The following is a 25,269-nucleotide window of genomic DNA, read 5'->3' on the forward strand; positions in this document are numbered from 1 at the left end:
TAAATCCAGGTTGGAGCATTTTGTCTCCCCCCCCACCCCTTCATCTAGCCTTTTGAGGGCATTTATCGGATATTTTCTTATTCTGTTTTTCCCTTTACTGATTTAGAAGTTGTACACACTATTTCAGTTATTGGGTTTTTCTTTTTAATGTTTATCCTACCAATGTTAACAAAGATATCCAGAGCTAGAATCAGTCAGACCTTTTCTCTCAAATAAAACAAGGATCTTATAACATTTTCTTTGGTCCTAGTTTTATTGAGTTTATTCACTCATTTAAAGTATGGAATTTAAAGTTTTTTAAGTATATTCACAGAATTGTGCAGCCATCACAATTAACTTTTAGTGCATTTTTATCAACCCCTAAAGGAAACTGTACTATTTAGCTATCATCTTTCTGTCTGCTTACATCCACCACCCCTTCAACCCCCAGTCCTAAGTAACAGCTGATCTAATATCTATCTCTATAGTTGGTCTCCTGGACGTTTCATATTAATGGAATCAGAAAATATTTGTCCTTCTGTTTTTGGCTTCTTTCACTTAGCATAACGTTTTGAGATTCATCCATGTTGTAACATCTATTAATATGCCATTTCTTTATATTGGCTAATAAAATTCAATTGTATGGATATATAGTACTTTTTTTAATCCATTTACCTGTTGATAGACATTTGGATTGTTTCCACTTTATAGCTGTTTTCAATAATGCTGCTATGAAAATTCATATATAACTTTGTGTAGACATTTTTTTTGATAGTTTTTTTTTGTTTTTTTACTCTTGAGTATATTCTTTGGAGTATGTATGCTGTGAAATAGGGTTACAACTTTATTCTTTGCCTGTGGATCTTTTAATATTTAAACTCTATTCATTACCCTCAACTTACGTGCTTATATTGTCATGTATTTTAATTCTGTATTATTTTAGGTTTTCTTTAAAATAAGACATTATGTTATGTAAAAAAGTTCATTCAGATTTACCTACATAATTACCACTTTGCTCGCTATTTTTTATTGCATCTCACACCTTCCATTTGACACAACTTTGCCTTTGCTGGAATTTTATCTTTTAGAATTATCTCTAGAGATGATCTGTCGAAGACAAACTCTTCTGGTGTTTTTTTTTTTTTTTTCCCTAAAAATGTTTGTTTTCCTTATTAATTCTTGAAAGATATTTTCACGGGCTATAAAAGTCTTGGTTCATAATTATTTTTCTCCCAGCACAATGAAGATGTAGTTTTACTATATTCTGTCTTCCAGCATTGCCTTGAAAAGTTATTGGTCAGTCCTAACTTTCACTCCTTGGAAAGTAAACCTCTTCTTTCTGATTGGTTTTAAGGTTTTCTGTCTGGTGTTCTGCAGTTTTAGTAGGATTTGTTTCAATGTTGATTTGTTTTGGCTTATTCTGTTTGAGGGTCTTTGAACTTTTTGAATCTGTGAATACATATTCATCAGGTTTCTGAAAATTGTTAGTTATTTTGCCTTCAATTGTTGCATCTATCTCCTCTTTTCTTCTAGGACTACATATGGAATTATATTAGCTCCTTTCTGTCTTCCACATCTCTTAATCTTTTTTGTTCCTATTTTGTACTTCTTTGTCTTGGTTGCGTTTTGGATAATTTGTTCAGCTCTGTATTTCACTTATCTCTTTAGCTGTCTAATCAGTCTAATCTAAACATATAAATTAAAGCTATCAAGAGTTTTTAATTTCAATTATTTTTCCTTTTTCCAAATATACTAAACATAGTCTGTAACTATTCTGAGGTCTTTAAAGCTCTGTTTTTACTGGTTCTTAGCTTCTTTAGGTTTTGTTTTAAATATTACTGTTGTTTATTATTGTTCTTTATTGTACCTTACTTTTTTTTTTTTTTTTTTTTTAGTTTTTGTGGGGAATTTTTTTTTTTTTTTTTGAGTCCCGGATTTCTCTAGAGAAGATATGTCTTTGTTCTTATCAGGTGCTTGAGGGCTACCAGTATGGAATCATGCTAAATAAAACTCTCAACCTAGCATTTTTGGATTACCCAAGTTGTATAAATTGAGGTTGTAAACCCATGTGAGGGCTGGCTTGTGGTTCCAAGATTTTAGTGGAAATAACTACTCTCTTCCCCTATTACTCCAGCTCATCATTAAGATTTGAGACTGAATTTTCCTTATCACTAGGGGTGGAGTAATTTGTATTTCCAGTATACTTTTACACTGAAGTGTGGCCTTTTGGGCTCATGGATCCTTTTAAGTTCTAACTAGCATTTGTTATTACCAGAAGTGGAAGTTTGGGTCTTGTTTTCCAACTCTCTTATGTCTGTGTCCTTCCTGTTGGGGCAGTCAAGAGGATGTTCATCAGGAGGATGATTCATTGGTTTGGCCATCTGTTCTCAGTGTTCCCCAGAAATATCTCTATATAAGTTGATAAATACCTACTATATGTCTGTCTACTGTTGTCCTAAGTTCTATGAGGTATCTGATAGCTATTTAACCCATCATGTAGCTAACAAAATATTAATATTAGTGGCCATGAGGCCTTGGAGCACTGATTTAAACCATCTTTTGAGCCTTTCTAAGCCCTAGAAATCAGCATTTGGAATGAGGAAGGCATAAGTGCATGAAGGCAGAAACCATTTGTATCGTGATATAAGAGTTGATACACAGTAGGTACTTAATATGGAGAAGGCAATGACACCCCACTCCAGTACTCTTGCCTGGAAAATCCCATGGATGGAGGAGCCTGGTAGGCTGTAGTCCATGGGGTCGCTAAGAGTTGGATACCACTGAGCGACTTCCCTTTCACTTTTCACTTTCATGCATTGGAGAAGGAAATGGCAACCCACTCCAGTGTTCTTGCCTGGAGAATCCCAGGGACGGGGGATCCTGGTGGGCTGCCGTCTCTGGGGTCGCACAGAGTCGGATATGACTGAAGCGACTTAGCAGCAGCAGCAGCAGGTACTTAATATGTACTTGTTGATTGATTGGTTGAACGAAGGAATACATTGATGTCTAGGGGATCATGGAGATAGATTCCAGTGTTGATTAGTTCCCATGGCAATGTAATTAGAACATTCCAGGTCTGGGCTCAGATGGTGGGGTTGGAAGAGAAAGGATACCGTTTCAGTAGCAAGTGATCAAACCAGCATGGATTTGAGTCATTTGTAAATGAAGGACTTCCTCTGTACTCTATAGGGCCTCAGCACACATCAGAGTAAATGTAGGTCAGTAGGTAAAAACATGGACTCTGGAGTCAGATTGCCTGGCTTAAATCCAGGCTCTTTAAGTAACCTTGGGCAAATTACTTAATCTCTCTGTATCTTAATTCCTTCATGCAAAAAAGGGGGATTATAGCTCTTATCTTTAGAGTTGTTGGGTTAATTAATACAAGTACTTAGGACAGTTCCTAGCAGAGAAGTCCTGTGTACCAGCCATTATTAATGATGATTATTGTTATCTTTATTGTTGTTTTGAACACTAGTCACATCATTATCCTTATCAGTACATTTTCCTGGGAACTGCCTGTCATTTCTGGTAGAAAATATTGTAAATGCACACCTGTCATTTAGACTTTTGCAAGTTAAGCACTCCTGTATCCAGATTACCTTTGAGATCCTCACTGAAATACGAAATGTTGGGCCCCATCCCAGTGGGTCAAAAAGATTCTTTCTCTAAAAATGTGTGATGAAAATAAAGATTCTGCACATCCTCTGTGTGTCAGATTAGCCAGGAGCTACTAGTTTATTACTCTCCAGTGCTCGTAGAAAACCTGGAAGCAGTCTCTGAGTCTGGGAAGAGATTGAGAACGGGAGAATTAAACAGGAGAGAAGTAGAAAGAGAATTGAGCAGAGTCTACTCATGTCAGGAGGTGGTCTAGTACCATCTCTTGGTCTCTTCTCAAGGCCCATGCCTCAAGGGGACATGTGACATTTGCCTTTCCTTGCTTAAGAGATTCCTGAACTTGACTCCAGCTTGTAGCAGAGGTGATGGGCCTTATTAGGGGAACATGTTGGAAGCAACAGGGTCCGGAAGCCTGCCTTACAAATGGCTGCCTGGCCCACTGATTGCCTTCAAATAAGGGCCCCCAGGGGGTAGAATGTTAACCAGACACTATGGTTGTTTGGTTGAGGGCAGTGAGTACTGGGTACTGAGTGTCCAGCTGTTTTACTGGGCTAAGAGCCAAATCTCAGATGTGTTTATCCCTTCCTTTGCTCTAGTGCTAGTCTGGGATTGGCCTTATTTCAAGCCATCTGATGCTCAAGTCCTTTGAAGGCGCTAAATTGAGCCGGATGGCATCACAGAGTGCTGGGGCAGATGAGGGACTGGAAGTTTAGTACCTTTACTCTTTTCCCTCCCACTCTACATGGCTTACATTTTCTGTGTGGAATCTGTAACCCGAGGCGGAGGAGAATGAGGCCTTGTTCCTGTCAGTGGTGCTAAAGGCCCTCTTGGGGCCGCTTGTCACATACCCCGAGCAGGAAGGCCAGCCCTGGCACCGTCATTCTGCAGTTGTGGCTTGGCCTCTGTATACAAGGTGACTGTCTTTTGACTTGGAGCTGCCCTGGTTCCTTTGTAGACCTTTTGAACAATCTCTGTCATTAGCCTTTCTGCAGAGTTCTGTGGAGAGAGCCGTGCAAATATTTACTTTCCATCCTTGAGTAGAAAGTCAAATGACATGTTCAGGGCTGGACTTCTAAGTCCTGAAGTACCTTCTTGTGTACTCAATGCTACACTCCTTCTTCCACATGAAATTTGAGCTCTGGCTCAGTCTAAAGAAGTAGTAAATCTGGATTCGGGACTTCGGAGACCCCTGGGGTCTTGGATGGATAGTGCCTGTATCTTGGTAGCTAGGTGTTGGGTCAGGTCTTCAGGCTTCATCAGTTCAGTTCAGTTCAGTCGCTCAGTCGTGTCTGACTCTTTGCGACCCCATGAATCACAGCACGCCAGGCCTCCCTGTCCATCACCAACTCCTGGAGTTCACCCAAACTCATGTGCATTGAGTCAGTGATGCCATCCAGCCATCTCATCCTCTGTCGTCCCCTTCTCCTCTTGCCCCCAATCCTTCCCAGCATCAGAGCCTTTTCCAATGAGTCAACTCTTCGCATGAGGTGGCCAAAGTACTGGAGCTTCAGCTTTAGCATCGTTCCTTCCAATGAACACCCAGGACCAATCTCCTTTAGGATGGGCTGGTTGGATCTCCTTGCAGTCCAAGGGACTCTCAAGAGTCTTCTCCAACACCACAGTTCAAAAGCATCAATTCTTCGGCGCTCAGCTTTCTTCACAGTCCAACTCTCACATCCATACATGACCACTGGAAAAACCATAGCCTTGACTAGACGGACCTTTGTTGGCAAAGTAATGTCTCTGCTGTTCAATATGCTGTCTAGGTTGCATAGTAGACCCCATTTTTTTTTTCTATCAGAGGAACAGCCTGGTATAGACAACAGACAACTGTGGTTCAGATCATGCATTCTGAAGCCAAGTTGCCTGGGTTCACATTCTGGTTCAGCCTTGAGACCTTGGACAAGTCATTTAATGAAACCCCTATCCTTTTTCTTTTAGACAGAGATTTGTAAATAAATCATATTTATAATTCTTGATTTGTAGCAAATTTCAACATTGATCCATACATGGCATGCTTTAATTTTATTCATAAGTACGTTTATTTATTCATGGAGAATACTATAAACAACTGTAAAACCAACCCAAGAACTTTGTTGTTGGTGTTCAGTCACTCAGTCATGTCTGGCTCTTTGCAACCCCATGGACTGCAGCATACCATGCTTCCCTGTCCTTCATCATCTCCCAGAGTATTCTCAAACTCATGTCCATTGAGTTGGTGATGCCATCTAACCATCTCATCCTCTGTCATCCCCTTCTCCTCCTGCCTTCAATCTTTCCCAGCATCAGGATCTTTTCTAATGAGTTGGCTCTTCGCATCAGGTGACTAGGAACTTCAGCTTCATCATCAGTCCTTCCAATGAATATTCAGGGTTGATTTCCTTTAGGATTGATTGGTTTGATCTCCTTGCAGTCCAAGGGACTCTCAAGAGTCTCTTCCAGCACCACAGTTCAAAAGTGTCAATTCTTCAATGATAAGCCTTCTTTATGGTCCACATCAGACCTTGAATGTAAGATGAAGTTCCACGTGCCTGGTAGGGCCATGGGTAGCTTGTCTGTACTGGGGGTAGGAGTTGGGTCACAAGGGAAGATAAAGTGAGAACAAGGAACTTGGGAGGGGGTCTAGAACATATTCAGATACTCTAAGAGAGGGAGTTCTTCTCCTCCTCTCCGTAATAGCTTAATGCAACCTCTTGATTAAGGATTCCTGCAATAGAGATAAGACTATAACATGAAAGTTCTCCCTGCGTACTCCCCAGAGGTAATTGCTGCTAAGAGGTACATTACTCTTTTGACCTTTTCCTTTTTGACTTTTAAACTTTTAGCTACATGATTAATGAATGAATCATAAAAATCCAACTATACAAATATCTACAAACCAAGTCTAAGTCTCCCCTTCCCTATTGCAGCCCGTCCTCCCAGTCCTGTTCCCCTGCTCAGTTTGGTAAATATCATCCCAGTCCTTTTTGTATTCATTGACAGACATCTGAAAGTACGAAGACTGGAATTTCCCTGGCAGTCAGTGCAGGGATTAAGACTTCACCTATCCAGTGCACAGGGTGCAGGTTTGATTCCTACTCAGGGAGCCAAGATCCCACTTGCCTCACAGCCAAAAAAAAACAAAACATAAAAAACAGAAACAGTATTGTAACAGATCTAATAAAGAGTTTTAAAATGGTCCACATCAAAAAAAAATCATAAAAGTACAAAAACTAATCAGCCCCTTTTCTTCTACAAAAAGGATCATGCTTTGTTCAATAATTTGCTCAGTTTTGACTATAAATGGTTATACCTCCTTTTTTGTAAGTGGTTGCAGAGTTAGTCTTCCAGAGTATTTTTTTTTTTTTTTTGATGACTCTTCTACCAGTGGCGGAGAAGGCAATGGCACCCCACTCCAGTACTTTTGCCTAGAAAATCCCATGGATGGAGGAGCCTGGTAGGCTGCAGTCCGTGGGGTCGCTAGAGTTGGACACGACTGAGCGATGTCACTTTCACTTTTCACTTTCATGCATTGGAGAAGGAAATGGCAACCCACTCCAGTGTTCTTGCCTGGAGAATCCCAGAGACGGGAAGCCTGGTGGGCTGCCGTCTATGGGGTCGCACAGAGTCGGACGCGACTAAAGCGATGCAGCAGCAGCAGCAGCTACCAGTGGACATTCAGTTAGCTTTTCTGTTATTAGATACTTCTTGTTATCACAAATAATGTTGCAGTGAACATCTTTATGTATACAGCTTTATTTATATATGCAAGTATTTGTTACTTTGCCATATGAGTTCATATAGATTTACCTTCTTTAAATTTACTTACTTTAAAAAAAATTTCCCAACTTTTTATTATAAAAATTTTCAAACATCCTGAAGAGTTGAAACACAAAAGTATAATGAACAACGACTATATACCCTCAAGCTAGATTTGACAGTTGCCGGTTTTCCTTATTCACTGTCTCTGTTTTTCTGTTTATGTTTGCTGAATCATTTCCCCCCAGATTGTGGCCATTTTGACACTTCAGTTCTAAATTCTTCAGCCTGCAGCTCTCAAGGAAAAAGACATTCTCTTGTATATCCACAATACCATAATCACACTCAACAAAACTATCAGTATTCTGTAATACTGCTTTATCTAATAAGCTCTTTCTATTCAAATTTCCCCAACTCATTCCAAGGATGTCTTTTTTTACTTTTCTTTTTAAAATCAGGATCAAGTCGACTTTCATGTTTGGTTTTGATTGTGTATCTCATCAGGTTTTGTTAATTTTACTTTTTGAAAGTCTAGGGACAGTCCCCCCACACACACCCTCTCCTTCATAACATTGACATTTTGATGAGTCTGGGCCATTTTGCAGAATGTTCCAGATTTGGATTTCTTTGAGCGTTTGTCAGGGCACCTTGTTGTTTTTCATAGCATGGTATTCTGTTCTGTGAATGCACTGTGGTTGATTTTAGGTTGTGGGCATTCCTTTTGGGGCTCCTCTAACGAGTGGTATTTAGCCCCAAGGAATTTGCAGCGCCAGTAGCCACAGTCCAAGTCTGTGGTCAGTTAATGAAGATAAAGTGTTTCAAAGCCCAGCTTGGTTGGTTGGAACATTACCAAAGGCTGCAGCCTTTTCCCTTGAAGGCAGACTATTGTTTTAGTCTGTTCAGGCTCCTCTAAGAAAATGCCATGAACTGTGTGGTTTCTATACCTCAGAAATTTCTCACAGTTCTGGAGGCTGGAAATCTGAGATCCAGGTACCAGCAGAGTCAAGTGGGGACCCTCTTCTGGGTCACAGGGTGGGAAGGGTAAGGGCGCTCTTGGCCTCTGATTTCATCATGACCTAATCTCCTCCTAAAGGCTCCACCTCCTAATACCATCCCATCGAACATGAATTTGAGGGAGACACAGGCATTCAGACCATATAGTGATCCGATTTGATCCCCTGATTTCTTTCGAGAGGCTGCAGTCTGGGCCTGAGTTGAGACCAGGGTCCTCTGTTTGTAATCAACCATCTTCAGTCTGCACTTCATCAGCTGCCATGGATCCTTTGGTAACACAAGTTCCCAGCCAGGTAGTGGGGCCCCCTGGCTCATGAGCCACTTCTACTCCCAGCATGTCCTTCCCTCTTACAGCTGTTCTCACTTCAACTTGTCCTTCCCTCTTCATCTCCATGTGCTCTGGGTCCCAGCCCTCCTGCCCACTTCCAGTACCTGTCACCATCCAGTGCCTCCTGCCCTTCTTGCTTCCTCATCTTGCATCTCCCACTGGCTCCTTCCCTTCATCTGTAACTATGTTCAGGTCTCTCCCAATTCTATTGATATTCCCCTGGAGTTACGACTTCCATTTCTTGCCACCCATTCACCCTTGAAAGAATACCATGAACCAGGGGTCTGTAGAGTGGGCTGCATAAGGTGTTGTATTGGGGTGTGTAAAGAGAATATCAGCCTTTTTATTGCCTTTTAGAATTTCATCCTTTTTTGTGTTTGCGTTTTACATATATGTATATCATTCGCCTTTCAATTCTTCTCATCTTCTCCAGCCTCCTTGAGATCCAGACCCACATTCCCACTGATTGATGAGCATTTCCACCAGGTTTTCCTACTGGGTTCACAAATTCAGCCTGGTCTCACTTTATTTTCTTATGCCTCTCTTCCTCCAACCTGCTTCCTTGATTGTAGTCCCCACCTTAGAGAGAAGCCCCAACATCCCACCAGCCACCTAGGCTATCAGCCTGGGAGTCTCTTTCACTTCTCCTCTTACTCCTGTGTACCCCCATCCATATCAGTTACTTAGTTCTGGTGATTCAACTTCCTTACCTTCTCTCAAACCTTCCCGTCCTATGTTCTCTTGCTGTCTCTGCCTCCAAGTTTGATTCTTTAAAAATACTCATTTATTTGTCTGCATTGGGTCCTATTTACACCACGTGGGATCTTCATTGTGGCACACGAACTCTCTAGTTGCAGCATGTGGGCTTCAGCAGTTGTGGTGCATGGGCTTAGTCGCTCCCAGGTAGGTGGGATCTTAGTTCCCCCATCAGGGATAGAACCTATGTCCCCTGCATTGCATAGCAGATTCTTAACCACTGGACCACCAGGCAAGTCCCTCAAGCTTCATTTTGATATTGCTATTGCCAGCTGCTAACTGGTCTGCCTGCCTCTACCAGTATCCCTTGCACATCGTACAGGACCATCCCTTAACTTTTAAAGAAAAAAATCAGACCAAATCCAATGCTTGATCTACAGTTCCCTCCATGCTATTCTGCTGTGCTGACCTTATCTCTTTGTCTATGAGCTTTCTCAACTAGACTGTGAACTCTTGTAGGACAGGGACTATGTCTTCATCATGGCTGCATACCCAGAACTGGGCACATTACCTGCCACCTGGGAGTGTCTCAGTAAATGGTTGTTTTTTTTGTTTTGTTTTTTGTTTTTCAATTGGTTCACTGAGTGTAAGAATGGGACTGTCATGGGTGAGAAGAGGAGAGCAATGTTGAAATTTCTTTGAGAAATAAAGAAGTCTCCAGGAGAAAGTCACTTAAAGGTGGGCCCAAAAATGGATTGAGGTGGCAAGCTAAAGTTATCCTAGCAGTCATCTGATGAAATAGTGATTTGTGGCTTAGGGCTGTGGGCTGGCCCAGGTTGGTCACCATCTCTTGCTGGAGGCTCTTGCCAGGGTGGAATAATGGGATGAAATGAGCTCCAACTTTTGACCCAGAGAGACCTGGCATTAGTCTTGTGAGCCAGAGTTGAGACCCTGGTTTCACTACTCACTGGCTGCATTGATGTTGAAGAGGAGGGTGATAACAACAGCTAGCATTTATTGAGTGTATGTGTGTGTGTGTGTGTGTGTGTGTGTGTGTGTGTATGATATATATATCATATTCTAGCACTGGACTGGGAGCTCTCCATGCATTATTTCACCAAATTTTATCCCAACTTGATGAGGTAGGTACTATTGTCATTCCTGTTTTACAAGATTGTGATTGGCCCAAAGGTGCATAGCAACTAAATGATGGAGCTAGAATTTCAGTCTTTTTTAAAAACATATTTTTATTTTGGCTGTGCCAGATCTTAGTTGTGGCATGTAGGGTCTTTAGTTGTGGCATGTGGGATCTAGTTCCCTGGGCAGGGATTGAACCCAGGCCCTCTGCATTGGGAACATGGAGTCTTAGCCTCTGGACTACCAGGGAAGTCCTAGAATTTCAGTCTTAACAGCATGACTCTAGGCTGGAAATACTCATTTGGGAGTCATCAGTATATAGATAAGTGTTTAGAGCCAGGAACCTGGATAATGTTATCCAGTGGAGAGTAGGGAGAAAAAAAGAGCCAAGGATGTGGTTCTGGGCTCCTTCAGTATGTAGAGGAATTAGGAACATAGAGGTCATTGGTAACCTCAATCAAAGCAATTTCGGGGGAGTGGTGGGTGTGAAAATGTGATTGGAGTGGATGGAAGGATAATTCAGAGGAGGGGAAATGATGGCAGTGAGGAGACACAAGCCATTTGAGGAGTTTTGCTATTGAGGGAAGCAAAGATATGGGGGTGACAGCTGGAGGAGGCAATGGGATTAAGTTTTTGTCTTTAGTTGAAAGATTCTGTAGCTTGTTTGTTTTCCGATGGGAATGATCTAGTGAAAATGGGACAATTGCTGGTGTGTCCTTGAGTAGGCGAGAGGGGAAAGAATCTAGTGTGGGAACCCGGGACTAGCCTTAGCCGGTAGCATGGCTGGTTCCTGCAGAGCAGTGGCAGAGGAGGCAGTGATGGGATGGTATAGGGAGGAGGGTGATGTGAAGCTGGGAGCTTGTTGATGTTCTCTTCCAGCTGCTCCCTTTTCCCCAGTGAAACAGAGAGCCATGCCACTAGCTGAGAGGGAGGATGGGGAAAGGTTTGATGAATGCAGAAGTTGTGAAAATAAGGGTAGGAATCATCCAGGAGAGATGAGAGTGCATGGACTTGGGAATGTAGTTGGATTATAAGGTTGCTTTAAGGGTCCACTCAAAATTTGCAGTTATGAATTTTAAGAGTTAACAGCATAGTTTTACATTTTTCTCCAACCATGCTTACTTGCATAGCAGAGGAACGTGAAGGCAGAGAGTTCAGTTTAACCAGGAATATGGTTCTTCAAGGCAAGTAGGGAAAAGGGTTTAGAACATACGGAAGGGAGTGATGGGCAAGTAAAGAGGTGAGGACATGAGCTTGTGAGGGCCAATAGAACAGTGGTAGGGTCCACAGACGTAGGTCCCAGTGAAGCTGGAGGATGTGAGGGGCGTGGAGTGAGTTGGGTAGAGTGGTGGTGGCTGCAGAGGGGAGTGCGTGACGGAGTTTACGGAAGGGCTGCAGGCGTTGGTAGTGGCGGGTGTGACCATGGGAGTAAAGGGCTGAGGTGAGACGGAGGTGAAAACTCAAGGGGAATGGAGGTCAAAGCATTACAGACTGGTATTTGCTAAATATTGAAAACACAGAAATTTTGACAAAGGCAGATTGGAAAGCAGCAAGAAGGAAGGGTCCATAGGGTGAGTACAACAAGAACAGTAGAGGGTGGGAGAGTCTGATAACATGAGGTTCAGACCCAGGGAGTGGTTAGGAAGAAGGTAGAGAGAATGTTCTGGGAGCAGACAGGAGTCTTCTTGGCCCAAGGTTACAAGGCGACATGGGAGGGAAAGCAAACTTGAGGGGGCTGTAGAGATAGCCATGTCCTCAGAGAAGGGGCCAGGATTTTGTCACAGTAAGAAGGTGAAGGAACTGACTGCTCAGAAAAGAGTTTGAAGATCGAGGGGCTTTGCAAATGATCGTTAGTGGGTTCCAGAGGATAGAGGGGAGGGATTTCAAGCACTGGGGAGCAGTGGAAGGTGGTCTTGGATTTGGGAATTTGTGGAAAGCCATGTGGGGATTAGAGTTCATGCATTGGCTGGTGACCTGGGAGTATTGGGCTTCTTATGGTGGCAAAAGGAACCTGGGACATAGGGCACACTGGGACGGGCTGTAGGGCACACGGGGTTGGGTCATCTCCACAGCAGAGTGTGGGTGTGTGGCTGTCAGGGTGGAAGGTCTGGAGGAAGGAGGCCCCAGATCTCTCCATGGATGGAGCCCATGCACTTCATGTTTCAGGCAATTTGACTCCAGAAGCCTGGAGAACTTTACCTGTCTGCTCTTTTAATTCTTAAAAAAAGAAAAAAAGAAAAAAAAAAAGGTGTTGACTTGGACATGAGAAGGACCTTACAACCTATGTAGCTGAAAAAGTTTTTATTGCCTTTGGCTTTCAACTGCAATAATAGGACATTTTGTCTAAAGCCCTGGGAATCCCCCAGCTGAAAAGGACATATATAGCTGATATGTACATTAGAGTGGAGCTCCAGATGTCCATTCTAGAGGGCAGAGATGAATTAGCCGAATAGAACTTCTGGGGGAAGTATGACATTTTAGAGATAATGTTTATCAAATGGGGAAAACAGAAAGGGGAGACTCCATGACAAAGTTCCTGGGCTCAGGTTTGGTGCTCTGTAAAGCAAGCTGCCTTTTTTCTGCTCAATTGCTGTATGTCCTTTATCCCCATTGCTGCCCTGCCTCTTCTTCTTTGGATGTTATTTAACCTTTCTGTGCCTTAGTTTCCTTATCTGTCTGATGGGGATGACCATAGTCCCTGCTTCACAGGAACCTTACAATAATTAAGTGAGATAACACATTTTAAGCATTTAACACAGGGCATGGCACGCAAGTACTTTCTAAATATTCTTTGTTATTAAAGGACCACTGGTAGCTAACTTCCTGCTTGCCTTCAGCTCTCTTCTTCTTGCCACTTAATGGTTTTCTTATGTTGCTCTCCTTCTCTTTCATCCCCTTCCGTTCCTCTCCCTGGCCTTGGCTGTCAGTGGTGCCCACGCCTAGTTGAACACTCTCTGTGGCCTTCTGAGGTAGAGAACTCTTGGAATAGGAGGAGAAGCAGGCAGGAAAGACACTGTTGATGGGGGCAGTCTCCTGGGCAGCCCAGCTGAGATCTGTGACTGACATGTCTCCAGAGCTCCAGTGGGAGCTGGGAGGTCTGTTTTGGAGGCCAAGCTTGGCCACTGTGTGATGTGGAGCCTGTTGCCACATGGGGCAGAGCAGGCCATGAGTGTGGGGATCCTGTGAACAGGAAGGGACTGGGCCTTGTCCCCAGGTGAAGGGCAATTGCTGATCCTGCTGTTCCTAATGTGCTTCTGTTACCTCTCCACTTGTTACCAGGGTCTCCTTTCCACTGCGCATCTCCACTGCGCACCCCCGTTGCCCCTGCGCATCTCCCTTGCGCTGAGTATGTCCCAGGCGTTAGCGTTTTTGTGGGAGGGAAGGAGCAGGGTGTGGGGTAGCAGAGTCTACAAGCTAAGACTGGAAACTTAGAGCCAGCCTGCCTGGCTTTGAATCTGGGCTGCGTCACCAAGTAGTCGTGTGCTTTGGGTAAGTTCTCTTAACTTCTCTGTGCCTCAGCTTCTCATCTCTAAAATGGAGTTAATGGGAGCAGCACAGGTGAATTAATAGGTGAACTGATAGTGAACAAATTGCTTAATGGTTCCTGGCACACAATAGGGACTCTACAAATGTTTGTTCTAGTAAAATTGTTCAAAAATTTATTTTTAAAACACTCTCATTTCAATTTTACCAGTGCCAGAAGTGGGGTAGAGAGGTTAACTGACTTGCCCAAGGCCATGGAGCTATTAAGCGGCAGAATCAAATCGAGAACAGGGCTTTGACGGACTCCAGAGTCTGTGCTTGCGGCCACAGCGCTGACCTGCCTCCCTGGACGTGCAGGTGGGGAGTCTGCTTTCCAGAAGGGGTGTGAGGGAGGGGAAGTCAGGGGGCCCCGTGAGTCCAGGTGGGTAAATGACGCTTGAGTCTGGGAGTTAAGCAGGGGTGCTGCCTGGAGACCTGGCTGGGACCAGGAGTTGCCGGCCCTCTGCCCGGTTTTCCGCTCCCTGCAGTGGGCAAGCATCCTGCGGTCCCAGACCCCATTTCAGGAAGAGCTCTAGTCACTTAGACACCTGAAGGTTCAGCTTAACAGCCAGAGAGTCGAGCCTTCCCAAAACTTTTGCCTGCTCTCTGTGGGACTGCAATCAAGTCAGTTAGTTTATTAATAGTAGGTTGATCCCAGACAACATTGCTCTGAGGGTCCCCCGTGGACTCTTAGGCGTCCAGAGTTAGCTCCTGCTGGTGGTGCTCACTCACTGTGAAACCCCACGACCCTATTCTGCAGACCCACTGGGAACCTTGTTTCTTTTTCTGGGATTTTACATTTCCTTGAGTACAAAATAATCATCTGGGTCAGTGGGAAATTTTCCTTCTGCGTGGGTTTTATTTTCAGGAGCCAGAGCCAGGGTCCACAGTCCTCCCAGCTCCCAATCTGGGAGCTCTGCCATCTTTTGGTTTCACTCCTTGGTACAAGGCCTTGGCTTCCTGGGCATGGGGAGCCCAGAACTGGGTCCTCTCATGAGCTCACAGGCTTGGTTCTGTGCTCGCTCGTAGGGAGGCAGCTGATCATTGCATTGGGTGTCCTTGTTTCCTTGGGCTTCCCCTTGGTGGGGGGTGTGTGTATCTGTGTGTGTCTGTGTGTGTAGGGCTGTGTAAGCCCTGGAGGCCAGGCCTCTCGCCAGCGGCTGCAGTTCTTTTCCCGGAATTGAGTTAGCTGCCCAGCTGTTTCCACTCTCCATCCGCTGCCAAGCACTGAAGCACGGTCCCCGTGCCAGGTTGAAAACACACTCCACTTCGGTAATTTAGAGCTTCCATTTTGAGCGAAATGGGAAGCAAGAGTGAATGAATGAGCGTGTTGGTTGGATGGAGGGTGGGGATAACACTTTTTTGGCAAGACATGCCAGAATTGGCCCAGCTGCTTAGTCTTTGCCCAAAATTAGGGCTAACCCTGGACTGACCCCAAGTATCCAGTGGAGAAACTCTTTATTCTTGGATCGAGACTTAACCAGACTTGGCAATCAGTACCTTTAAATCTGGAAACAGGGAATAATAAATCCTATCTTGTATGTTCTTCTTGTCCAATGAGACATAAACTTTTAAGTAGTTCACCAGCTATTCAGTAGGAGCAGGAAGTGATGTAAGGCTGTGTTTCTTCAAGTATATTCTGCAGAACACTAAGGCTTTTTTTTTTTTTAAACAAATGCACTGGCTAAACAAGTTTAGGAAATGCCAAACAATGTTAAGCAGTCTTCTTACTTGCAGGTCCTTAATCTACCACTAACCTACATGGTGAATTTCCAAGGGAGGAGGAAATAGATTGTATTTAACCTTTCTTAAATTTTTAACCACCCTGTCTGAGTGGAGCATTTTCCAAGTACTGTCTCCACAAAATGAACTTTGGAAGACCAGCCTAGGTCATAGGTATAGTCATTTCATTGTTTCTTCTCTAATTGTGAAGGGAGTTGAACTGGTTGAAGTGTGTGGGATTGCTAAGCTGTGGGTCCTTGAGAGGAGGGCAGGCATTCAACCCGAGAATCTCTTAGAATGAGTGCTTCCTGCTCTGAAACACCTCTCCCTCCTGTCCTTACAGCTCCCCTTTGAATTGGAGATTTACTACATTCAGCATGTTATGCTCTACGTGGTGCCCATCTACCTGCTTTGGAAAGGAGGTAAGGCCAGCAAACCCCATCCCTGTGCCAGCTCCACACCTACCTTCTCTTCTTCTGTTTGGTGGGGTAGGGAGGGGGGTCACAACCTGTTGGGTGTCTTATCAGAAACCTGAGGTGCTCCCTGACTGAGTCTCTGCAGCATGTTTCATGCCAGAGACCAGACAGTGGGAAAATGGGCACAGATGAGGCCTGCAAAGAGCCTGGTGGTTTCTCATCCTTTGTGTGCGTGAGCTCAGGACCACTGACAGCCTGTCCCAGGGCCGAGGCCTCAGGCTGTTTGTCCGTGGTGGCCTTGGGCTTGCATGGACAGAGTTTGCCCATGCTCTGTCACTCACTTCTGCTCTTGCCTTCTCCCTGCCTCAGCATGCAGCAGAGGGTAGAGGGACCTTGTGCTTTTGCTCATTATATCCATCCTCTTTGAAGCAGAAAAGATACTGAAAGGGGCAAGATGTCCAGGAACTTGGGATTATGGGATTAAGGGAAAAGGCTGGTGAAGGAGCAGCCAGCGACCTTCATGTAAAATAGACCATGGAAACCTTCATTTGATCAAAGGGAGAGACCACCGACCTGGTCAAGAGGCTGATCTGTTTGTGACCTCACAACCACCCTTAAATGATCCCCTCCTTCTGTTGGGTTAGACTAAAGGAAAGGGGAGTTCACTCATTCTACACTAGTTGTGAGACCCCACCCCCTCCTTAATGTTCTGACCTTCCCGAAAGGCCCCATACCTGGAAGTCAACCTCTTCTAGTCTGAGCCACCAGCCTCCCTATCTTGGTTCCTGGGACTTTGCTGGGAGACTAACCTCACCCAGGGCAGCAGGGGTTTCATTTCTGAAAAATTCCATAAAGCCACATGGACTCTAAAGCCTTCTGGGAGATGGTTGGGAAGTTGTGCTTCCTCTAACTCAGGAATTCTAGCAAATTTTTAAGAACTCCCAGCACGAGGGAGCCTTAAGTACCCATCAACTGGGGGTCATGTAGGAGGATGGAAACTGTTGCTCTCCATGGAGTCAAGACTCCCTGCTTTCTGTCAATTAGGAGTCTTCTAGCTGTATTCTTTGAGGCTGTTTTTACCTGTGCTGCCACATGGGGGTTCACATTGTCAAAGAGCACTTCTTTTTAATTTGCTCTAAACACACCCTTTTTCCTGACTGAGCTTTAAGAGAAGTCTGACTTTCCATATCCAGGTGACCTATGCCATTTCTCAGGAAAGAGCTTCCTAATAATATGTAAGTCTCAGAGGTACAGTCATTCTGAAGGGAGCCAGACAGGAAGCTGTCCCAGGCCTCCAGACCCCCACCACTCATGGTTCCTGAGGTGTGGGATGCAAGTTCTGACCTGATATGCACAGATATTAGTTAAACCTATTTGTATTCTGAGGCATTATAAAAGTCTGTTGGTTGGCTGAGTCAGAGTGGTCTGATAGCAGCCTTGATCTCCCCCACCTCTTCAAAAAATCCCATCTGGGAAGCTACACTTTCTAGAAGTGGCTGACTCCACTGCAGCCTTCCATTGAATCTATAGCTGCACTGTTTGGGGGAGACAAGCTAAGAAAGGGATTCAAATTTATACACACACACTCTGTTAGATCCAATTTGTGCGTTCACACACTGTCCCTGAGTCTTTCCCTTCTCCTCTGGTGCCTGGCCTTGAAAAGAGGCTGTAATAATAGTAACAGTAATAACAACCACAGTATAACCATCAATGCCTACTTTTCATTGAGTGTTTTCTGTGTGCAGGATGCTGTGCTGGGCATGTTTTGTGTAAAACATAACAGCAATGTATATATCTTTGTTAGAAAATAGTTTATTGGTTTTTTTAAGCCATAATGCTATTGCACACTTAATAGACTGCAGTATCAGTTCAGTTGCTCAGTCATGTCCGATTCTTTGCACGCCAGACCTCCCTGGCCATCACCAACTCCTGGAGTTCACTCAAATTCATGTCCACTGAGTCGGTGATGCCATCTACCCATCTCATCCTCTGTCGTCCCCTTCTCCTCCCACCTTCAATCCTTCCCAGCATCAGGGTCTTTTCCAGTGAGTCAGTTCTTCGCATCAGGTGGCCAAAATATTGAAGTTTCAGCTTCAGCATCAGTCCTTCAAATGAATATTCAGGACTGATTTCCTTTAGGATGAACTGGTTGGATCTCCTTGCAGTCCAAGGGACTCTCAAGAGTCTTCTCCAACACCACAGTTCAAAAGCATCAATTTTTCAGTGCTCAGCTTTCTTTATAGTCCAACTGTCATATCCATACATGACTACTGGAAAAACCATAGCTTTGACTAGATGGACCTTTCTTGGCAAAGTAATGCCTCTGCTTTTTAATATGCTGTCTAGGTTGGTCATAGCTTTTCTTCCAAGAAGCAAGCATCTTTTAATTTTATGGTTGCCGTCACCATCTGCAGTGATTTTGGAGCCCCCCAAAATAAAGTCTGTCACTGTTTCCATTGTTTCCTCATCTATTTGCCATGAAGTGATGGGACCAGATGCCATGATCTTAGTTTTCTGAATGTTAAGTTTTAAGCCAACTTTTTCACTCTCTTCTTTCACTTTGAACAAGAGGCTCTTTAGTTCTTCAGTATAGTATGAACGTAACCTTGATATGTGCTGAGAAACCAAAGAATCCATATAACTTGCCTTATGGCAGTGGTCTTGAACCGAACCTGCAGTAACTCTGACATATGCCCGTGCTTGTTCAATACCTACTGTGTGCAGAGGATTTGTGCCAGGGAATCACAGACGAACCAGACAGGCCCAGTCCTTCCACAAGGAGTGCCTGTTTGAGAGGACACACACAACTGAGAGTGTCATAGGATTTCTGAAGCCTTTCTACCTTCCCTGCTTTACCATTTCTGGGTTCTTGTGTGCTCTCGGCTTCCTTTCTGGCTCTTTGCTGCCATCTGCTGTTCACTTGGGGGAAATCATGAGCATTTGGGGCAAACATCTGGATTTCCTGTTCACCTTAGGACGAGCCTGATGTAGGCCTTGCAGAGGGGCCATGGAACTGGAGTGGACATGGGGAAGAGGATGTCCTGGAAATCAAAAAGCTGAGAGTTTGGGTCTTCTCTTCCCTAATAGAAGTCTTGTAATTTTCTAGAAATAAGTGGTTCAGAAGTTTTTACCCAAGGCGAGACTAGCTCTCCTCTCCAGTACCCGCCATGCCAAGGAGCCCTGTGTCCCTGAAAGGCAAGGTCCTGCTTAATGGGAATCTCTCTCTCCTCATTGCTACAGCCATTAGGCACCTTTGTAGTAAACATGACCTCTCCTGTCCACACTGCTCTTTTCTTCCTCCTTCTCCAGCCACACTCTTTGTTTCTGTTTCCTTTCCTGTCAGCTCTGAAATGCGGAACTACATGTTTTATAACCCCACCCTCAGCTCTTCACAAAACACAAAGTCCTCCCATCTCTTGCTTGAAACCCTCTAACTGAGGCTGTTGTCTCTGTTCAGCCCCATATGCCACCCATCTCTCCACTGTCTCTTCCAGACCATTATTTAGTCTCTGCCTTATGTGTGGGTGCCTTTTTCTTTCCCATCCTCTTTACCTCTTTCTTTGATTACCACCACCATTTGAACCTCTTGGTCACTTCCCCTGCATTCCTAGCTACCTTTGGCCCATGGCTCTCTCACTATTTTCAATACCGCTCTAGCCAGCATCCTGAGAACCTTCTGGTGAGGACTGCTCATCCCACCCCCAGCTTCTCAAGTGTGTGAGCTTGTTAATTGTAGTGACTTCTGTGCCCCCTTCAGGACCTTGCTTTCCCCTAAAACTCTTCCGAGATCATAAGCGTTTATGTCCTTTTATTTGACCCAAATCTGTGCTTCTTCCAACCTCCCCTTTTCTCCAAATCAGCTGTACCACCATGACAAGTTACTGGAACTTTCCCTTTCCCAGTTCCTGAGCATGTCTCACTCCCTTGTCCTTTGCACTCAGATTAGTGTCCAATCCCAGTGCCTACTGTTAGTCTCGTGAGAAACCTTCTCAACTCTTTGAGATTTGGGTCAGTGAAATTCCACGATCTCTATTATAATTGTGCTGTCAGCACCATCACTCACTCTATGTCTCTACACACTGACCTCAGAAATCTTGTGACAAAGCTTTGCCTCCCTCCCCAAACTTCCAGTCCTTTCCACTCTCGGTAGATATTCCCCCAACAAATGACTGGGGAAATAAGAGATTTTCGGGTGGGAATTCCCTCAACCACTTCTCTCCACTCTACCCACACCCATCCTTACGTTCCTCCCTCTGATCTTGGAGGGAGTGGTGTTCCTCCTGCTCGTGGCCATGGCCAGTCACACCCTGTTGTCGTTCCTTTGCATCCCTTCCACCTCCTCTGGAACCTCTATCCCTCAATTGGTCACGTGTTTATCAGTGCCTGGATTTTCAGTGCTTCACTACTGGCTTTTCAGTATACTAAAGTCTCCCCTAGTCTAAAAAACTTTAACTCCACACAACTATATCTTTTATCCTCCCCTCACATCATAAAGTAGTCCAAACAATATTTCCTAAATTTCGGTTCTTAGGACATAATATTTTTTGCCTTATCTATGTATTCGCCTGTATTATTATGTATGTAATATTAAATCTATTAATTTTTTTCCTAAGATATATTTGTTTTTAAGAGAAGCTTGATACTCTGTGAAATCCTGGATTCAGTACACTGATTATCTATTTTAATACACCTTTTAAAATTTTATTTATTTATTTTTGGCTGTGGCGAGTCTTCACTTGCTGTGCCTGGGCTTTCGCTAGTTGCAGTGTGCAGGCTTCGAATTGAGGTGGCTTCTCTTGTTGTGGAACACATGCTCTAGGGTGCAGGGGCTTCAGTACTTGCAGCTCATGGACTCAGTACTTGCGGCTCATGGACTCAGTACTTGCAACTCATGGACTCAGTACTTGCAGCTCGTGAACTCAGTACTTGCAGCTCATGGACTCTTGACTGCAGGCTCAGTAGTTGCAGCACATGGGCTTAGTTGCTCCACGGCAGGTGGCATCTTTCCAGACCAGGGATTGACACCATGTCCCCTGCATTGGCAGGTGGATTCTTAACCACTGGACCACCAGGGAAGTCCTATTTTAATACACTTTAAATATATCACTTTTAAGTTAAAGAAATGTTTGTCTATTTACCACTTGAAATCATGTCATGAATAGGATATAACTTTGAGTGACACTTGTTCACATCTGATGAGCCTTCCTCTCATTTTCATTCATCAGAACATCACCATCAGACGTCTACCTCACTGCCCACCTCTTTATGGAAACAGCTCTTCTAAAGATTTCCAACAACTGTGTGACCAAATGTGGTGACCGTCTCTCAGGCTTTATCCTGCCTGCACTCTTTGCTACACTGGACGTTGTTGACCACTCCCTTTTGGAATATTCCACTCTCAGGGCTTCCAGTATCCACCCCCCACTCCATCCCCATCTCACCATCCATGCCTTCCCAAGTCTCTTGCAGGAGTTCTCTGTCCTGAGATGTTGATTTCCCTAGAGTTCTGTTCTGGGCTCACCTCTTGCTCTGCTAGTCCTGTTGCGGTCTCACATGCTTACACATTTAGCTACCAGCCCGTGCTGTGATGGCCATGAGGTCGCCCTTGGACGACCTTGGCAGCCCTTAGTCTTAGGAGATTGCTTTTCACGTAGTTCACTCCAGCATCTCTTCCTGAATGTGTCAGGCACATCACAGCTTAGCCTACCCGCGTGCACTCATCTTCCCATCGGCCCGGCTTCTCTCCCTGTGGTTTTTGACAGATGGCGCCACTCAGTCACTCCAGCTAGAACCTGGGAATCATCTCTACCCCTGCATCGGTTTCATCCGTGCATCTAACACATATGCCTTCATCCATTTGGACTGCCACAGCAAATACTACTGACTGGGTAGCTTACAAACAGAAACTTATTGCTCACAGTTCTGGAGGCTGGGAAGTCTGAGATAAAGTCACCAATGTGCTCACCTTCTTGTGAGGCCCCTCTTCCTGGTTCACAGCTGGCCCCTTCTTTTTGTAGCCTCATGTGGTGGATGGGACGAGGGATCCTTTTAGTGTGTCTTTTATAAAAGAAGGGGCCGGCTATGAGCCAGGAAGAGGCGCCTCACAAGAAGGTGACCATGCTGGTGACTTTATCTCAGACTTCCCAGGCTCCACCCTCATGGCTTAAGCACCTCCCAAAGGTCCCAGCCCCCAATACCTTCATGTTGGGGGGTTGGAATTTTACCACATGAATTTTCGGTGACACAGACATTCAAACCATAGCAGCATATTTATATGTGCCTTCTTTCTAACCAGGCTCTATGCTGGCCATTGGGATGCCCTCATGAGTGAAAATCAGACACCATCCCACCCCTCCCCTCATAGAATTCATAATGTTGTGGGAGGAGTCAGGTGTGAATTGAATAATCACACAAATGAATGTTTAGTTAGAATTGACCTCTGTACTCTGAAGGAAAGGGGCATGTTTTTACAAGAGCATGTGGCAACTCACTCCGGTATTGCCTGGAGAATCCCATGGATAGAGGAGCCTGGCGGGCTACAGTCCACAGGGTCGCACAGAGTCAGACGTGACTAAGCACACACACGTTGTACACCTAAAACTTGTACGATACTGTAAATCAGCTCTTCCTTAATAAAAGAAATAAAAGGTTACCTGACCCTTTTCAATCCGCCTTTCCAAAGCCCCTCTGTGACAGGCGCCAGACATTGTTTCCAGCTCCTCACATAACATTAACCCATTGAATCCCCACCACAGTCCTTCAGGTAGGTGTTACTGTTACCTCTGTTTTGTAGATGAGGAAACTGGTATTCAGATAGTAAGTAGCTGACCCAGGATTTAAACTCAACTTGCATAGCTTTTAGACACAAGACTACAATGCTCTTAATTTATTTATTCCTTCTTCTCTTGGTAGACATTCAGTTTGTTTCCAGCCTCTTGCTAATATAAATAGCAATGTGCCAAATGACCTTGAATCTATAATACCATTTTCCAAGTATGCAAGGGTATCTAAAGGATAAATCCCCCTAAGTGGAACTGCTGAATTAGAGAGTATATGTGTTTGTAAATTTGATGGATAATTCCAAACCCCCCAAAGTTCTATCAATTTAAATGTTTCTTAGCAATGTGGAAGAGTGTCTGTTTCCACACAGCCTCACCAAAGGAGTATATTTCCAAACTTTCCACTTTTTTTTCCCATCTGATGGGTAAAACTAATGGTATATTGATCCACTTTTAATTTGAATTTCTCTTACTTTGAGTCAGGCTGAGCCTCTTTATACATGTTTAAATTGGCATTCGATTTCCTCGTCCTTGAATTATGTGTTCCTCTCATGTGCTCATTCTTCTCTTGTTGATTTTTTTTTTTTAAATACAAAATTGAATCCTGGGAGCTCTTTAGTCTTTTGTAATACACCTGCAGATATTTCCCCCACTTTTGTCATCTGTTTTATAACTTTAAAGTGAAAGTATTAGTTGCTCAGTCATTTCTGACTCTTTGTGACCCCGTGGTCTGTAGCCCACCAGGCTCCTCTGTTCATGGGGGTTCTCCAGACAAGAATATTGGAGTGGGTTTCCATGTCCTCTTCTAGGGGATCTTCCCAACCCAGGGATTGAGCCCAGATCTCTTGCATTGCAGGCAGATTCTTCTCCATCTGAGCCACCAGGGTGGCTTTGCTCATGCTTTATTTTTGCCATGTAGGATGTTTATATTTCTGTGTAACGTATCTATTATTTCATGGCTTCTGAATTTTGAGCCATGACTAGAAAGCCCTTCCTTACTCCAAGGTCATTAAAAAAATACCCTTCTTTTCTTTTGCTAAGTTAGTGGTTTGGTTTAAGTGTCTGTTTACATGCCCATCACCCCAAGGACAGGAATTATTCTCTTGTTCTTCATATTTCCGGACTGAATGAAAGACTATATCCACACACTGCACATTGGCCATATTCTGTTAGACACCTGACAAGCTAACATTTATTGGGCACTTTCCATGGACTAAGCATTCGGTAAGAGTTTCATAGGGCAATGTTGAGCTGATTGAATCTGTACACGTTCACTAGACTTATGGGGTCCATGATACTGGATACGGGGGGTGGGGGTTGGGGGAGAATCACATCTTCATTTGCATTAACTCCAGCTGAAATGTAGTATTTCCTTCAGTTCTGAATCACAGCAACCCACAGTCCTTGGGTTGCATTTGCACTCCTTGGCATGTTGTCATTAATATAAATCGGATACTTTCTGCTTGTTTCAGCTGCTCAGATATCTTGCAAAATGATTTGCACTTCATCATTACCTCAACATTTTAAAAGTTTTAAAAAGTATTTTAATAACTGTATTTTGATACTGTTTTGTTTTCTTTCATGACCCTGTATCTTTTTATTTTTTATATTTAGCAGCTTTATTTTGAGCCAGAGCCCCAAAGTGCCCAATGAATTTGTGGCACTACAGAGGCTAGCACCCCTGCACTAGAGCTTAAACTGGCATTTGAAACCACTATAGGTAGTTGCCAGGTTTGGACAGACTGGGTTCAAATCCTGGTTTTGGCCCTCGGGCTAGTGCCTTCACCCGTCTGCACGTTTTTCCATTTGTAGAATGGTGATTGGTAGGTGTGTTGTGAGGGGTCAGTGAGCTCACGTATGTAAAGGTCCTGATACATGGTAAGTGGTATATTCTATTTTTCTGGTATTATTACTGCTGCTGTTATTATTTTTAACCACTTCATTGCCTCTTGTTAATTCAAATCTTACCTTCCAAGTATACTGTGGATTCTTGGGGTCAGGTTGTGCCTTGCTGACTTCTGAAGCCACAGCCTTGCCCATGCAGAGTGTCTGTCAGTGGACTTACCTTTGCCGACACCCCTCCTTTTAGACGTCTGCTTCTCCTTTGAATCCCATGCCTCACCTGTCTCCTGGTTATCCTCCTCCTCTGGCTGTTTCTCCTTGGGCTCCTTTGCCCTGCCTGCCTTGGCGATCCTGGCATTCCATGTCTGTAGCTCTGACTGCAGGCCTGAGGAGGTATCTTTGGTCAGCCTCCTCAGTTCCATGCTCCTCCTCCACTTCTTATCTTAGTGCCGAAGCCCAAATTCCTGCCAGCTTCCTGGAT

At 44.2% G+C, this 25,269-nt stretch overlaps 1 protein-coding gene across 20 annotated transcripts in view; it reads left to right on the top strand.

The window, feature by feature from the left end:
* The window catches only part of TMEM164 (transmembrane protein 164), a 194,699-nt gene that overhangs the window by 128,883 nt on the left and 40,547 nt on the right, over window positions 1–25,269 (top strand). For 13 of the 20 annotated variants that reach the window (XM_070783933.1, XM_070783936.1, XM_070783921.1 and 10 more), the window contains one exon: window positions 16,095–16,173. The exons of the other annotated variants lie outside the window; for them this stretch is intronic. In XM_070783933.1, coding sequence (XP_070640034.1) covers window positions 16,095–16,173 — 79 coding nt within the window. The remainder of the gene's footprint in view (window positions 1–16,094; window positions 16,174–25,269) is intronic. 20 annotated transcript variants of the gene reach the window in all.

The sequence above is a fragment of the Bos indicus genome, chromosome X (assembly GCF_029378745.1).
Source record: "Bos indicus isolate NIAB-ARS_2022 breed Sahiwal x Tharparkar chromosome X, NIAB-ARS_B.indTharparkar_mat_pri_1.0, whole genome shotgun sequence".
Taxonomy (NCBI): domain Eukaryota; kingdom Metazoa; phylum Chordata; class Mammalia; order Artiodactyla; family Bovidae; genus Bos; species Bos indicus.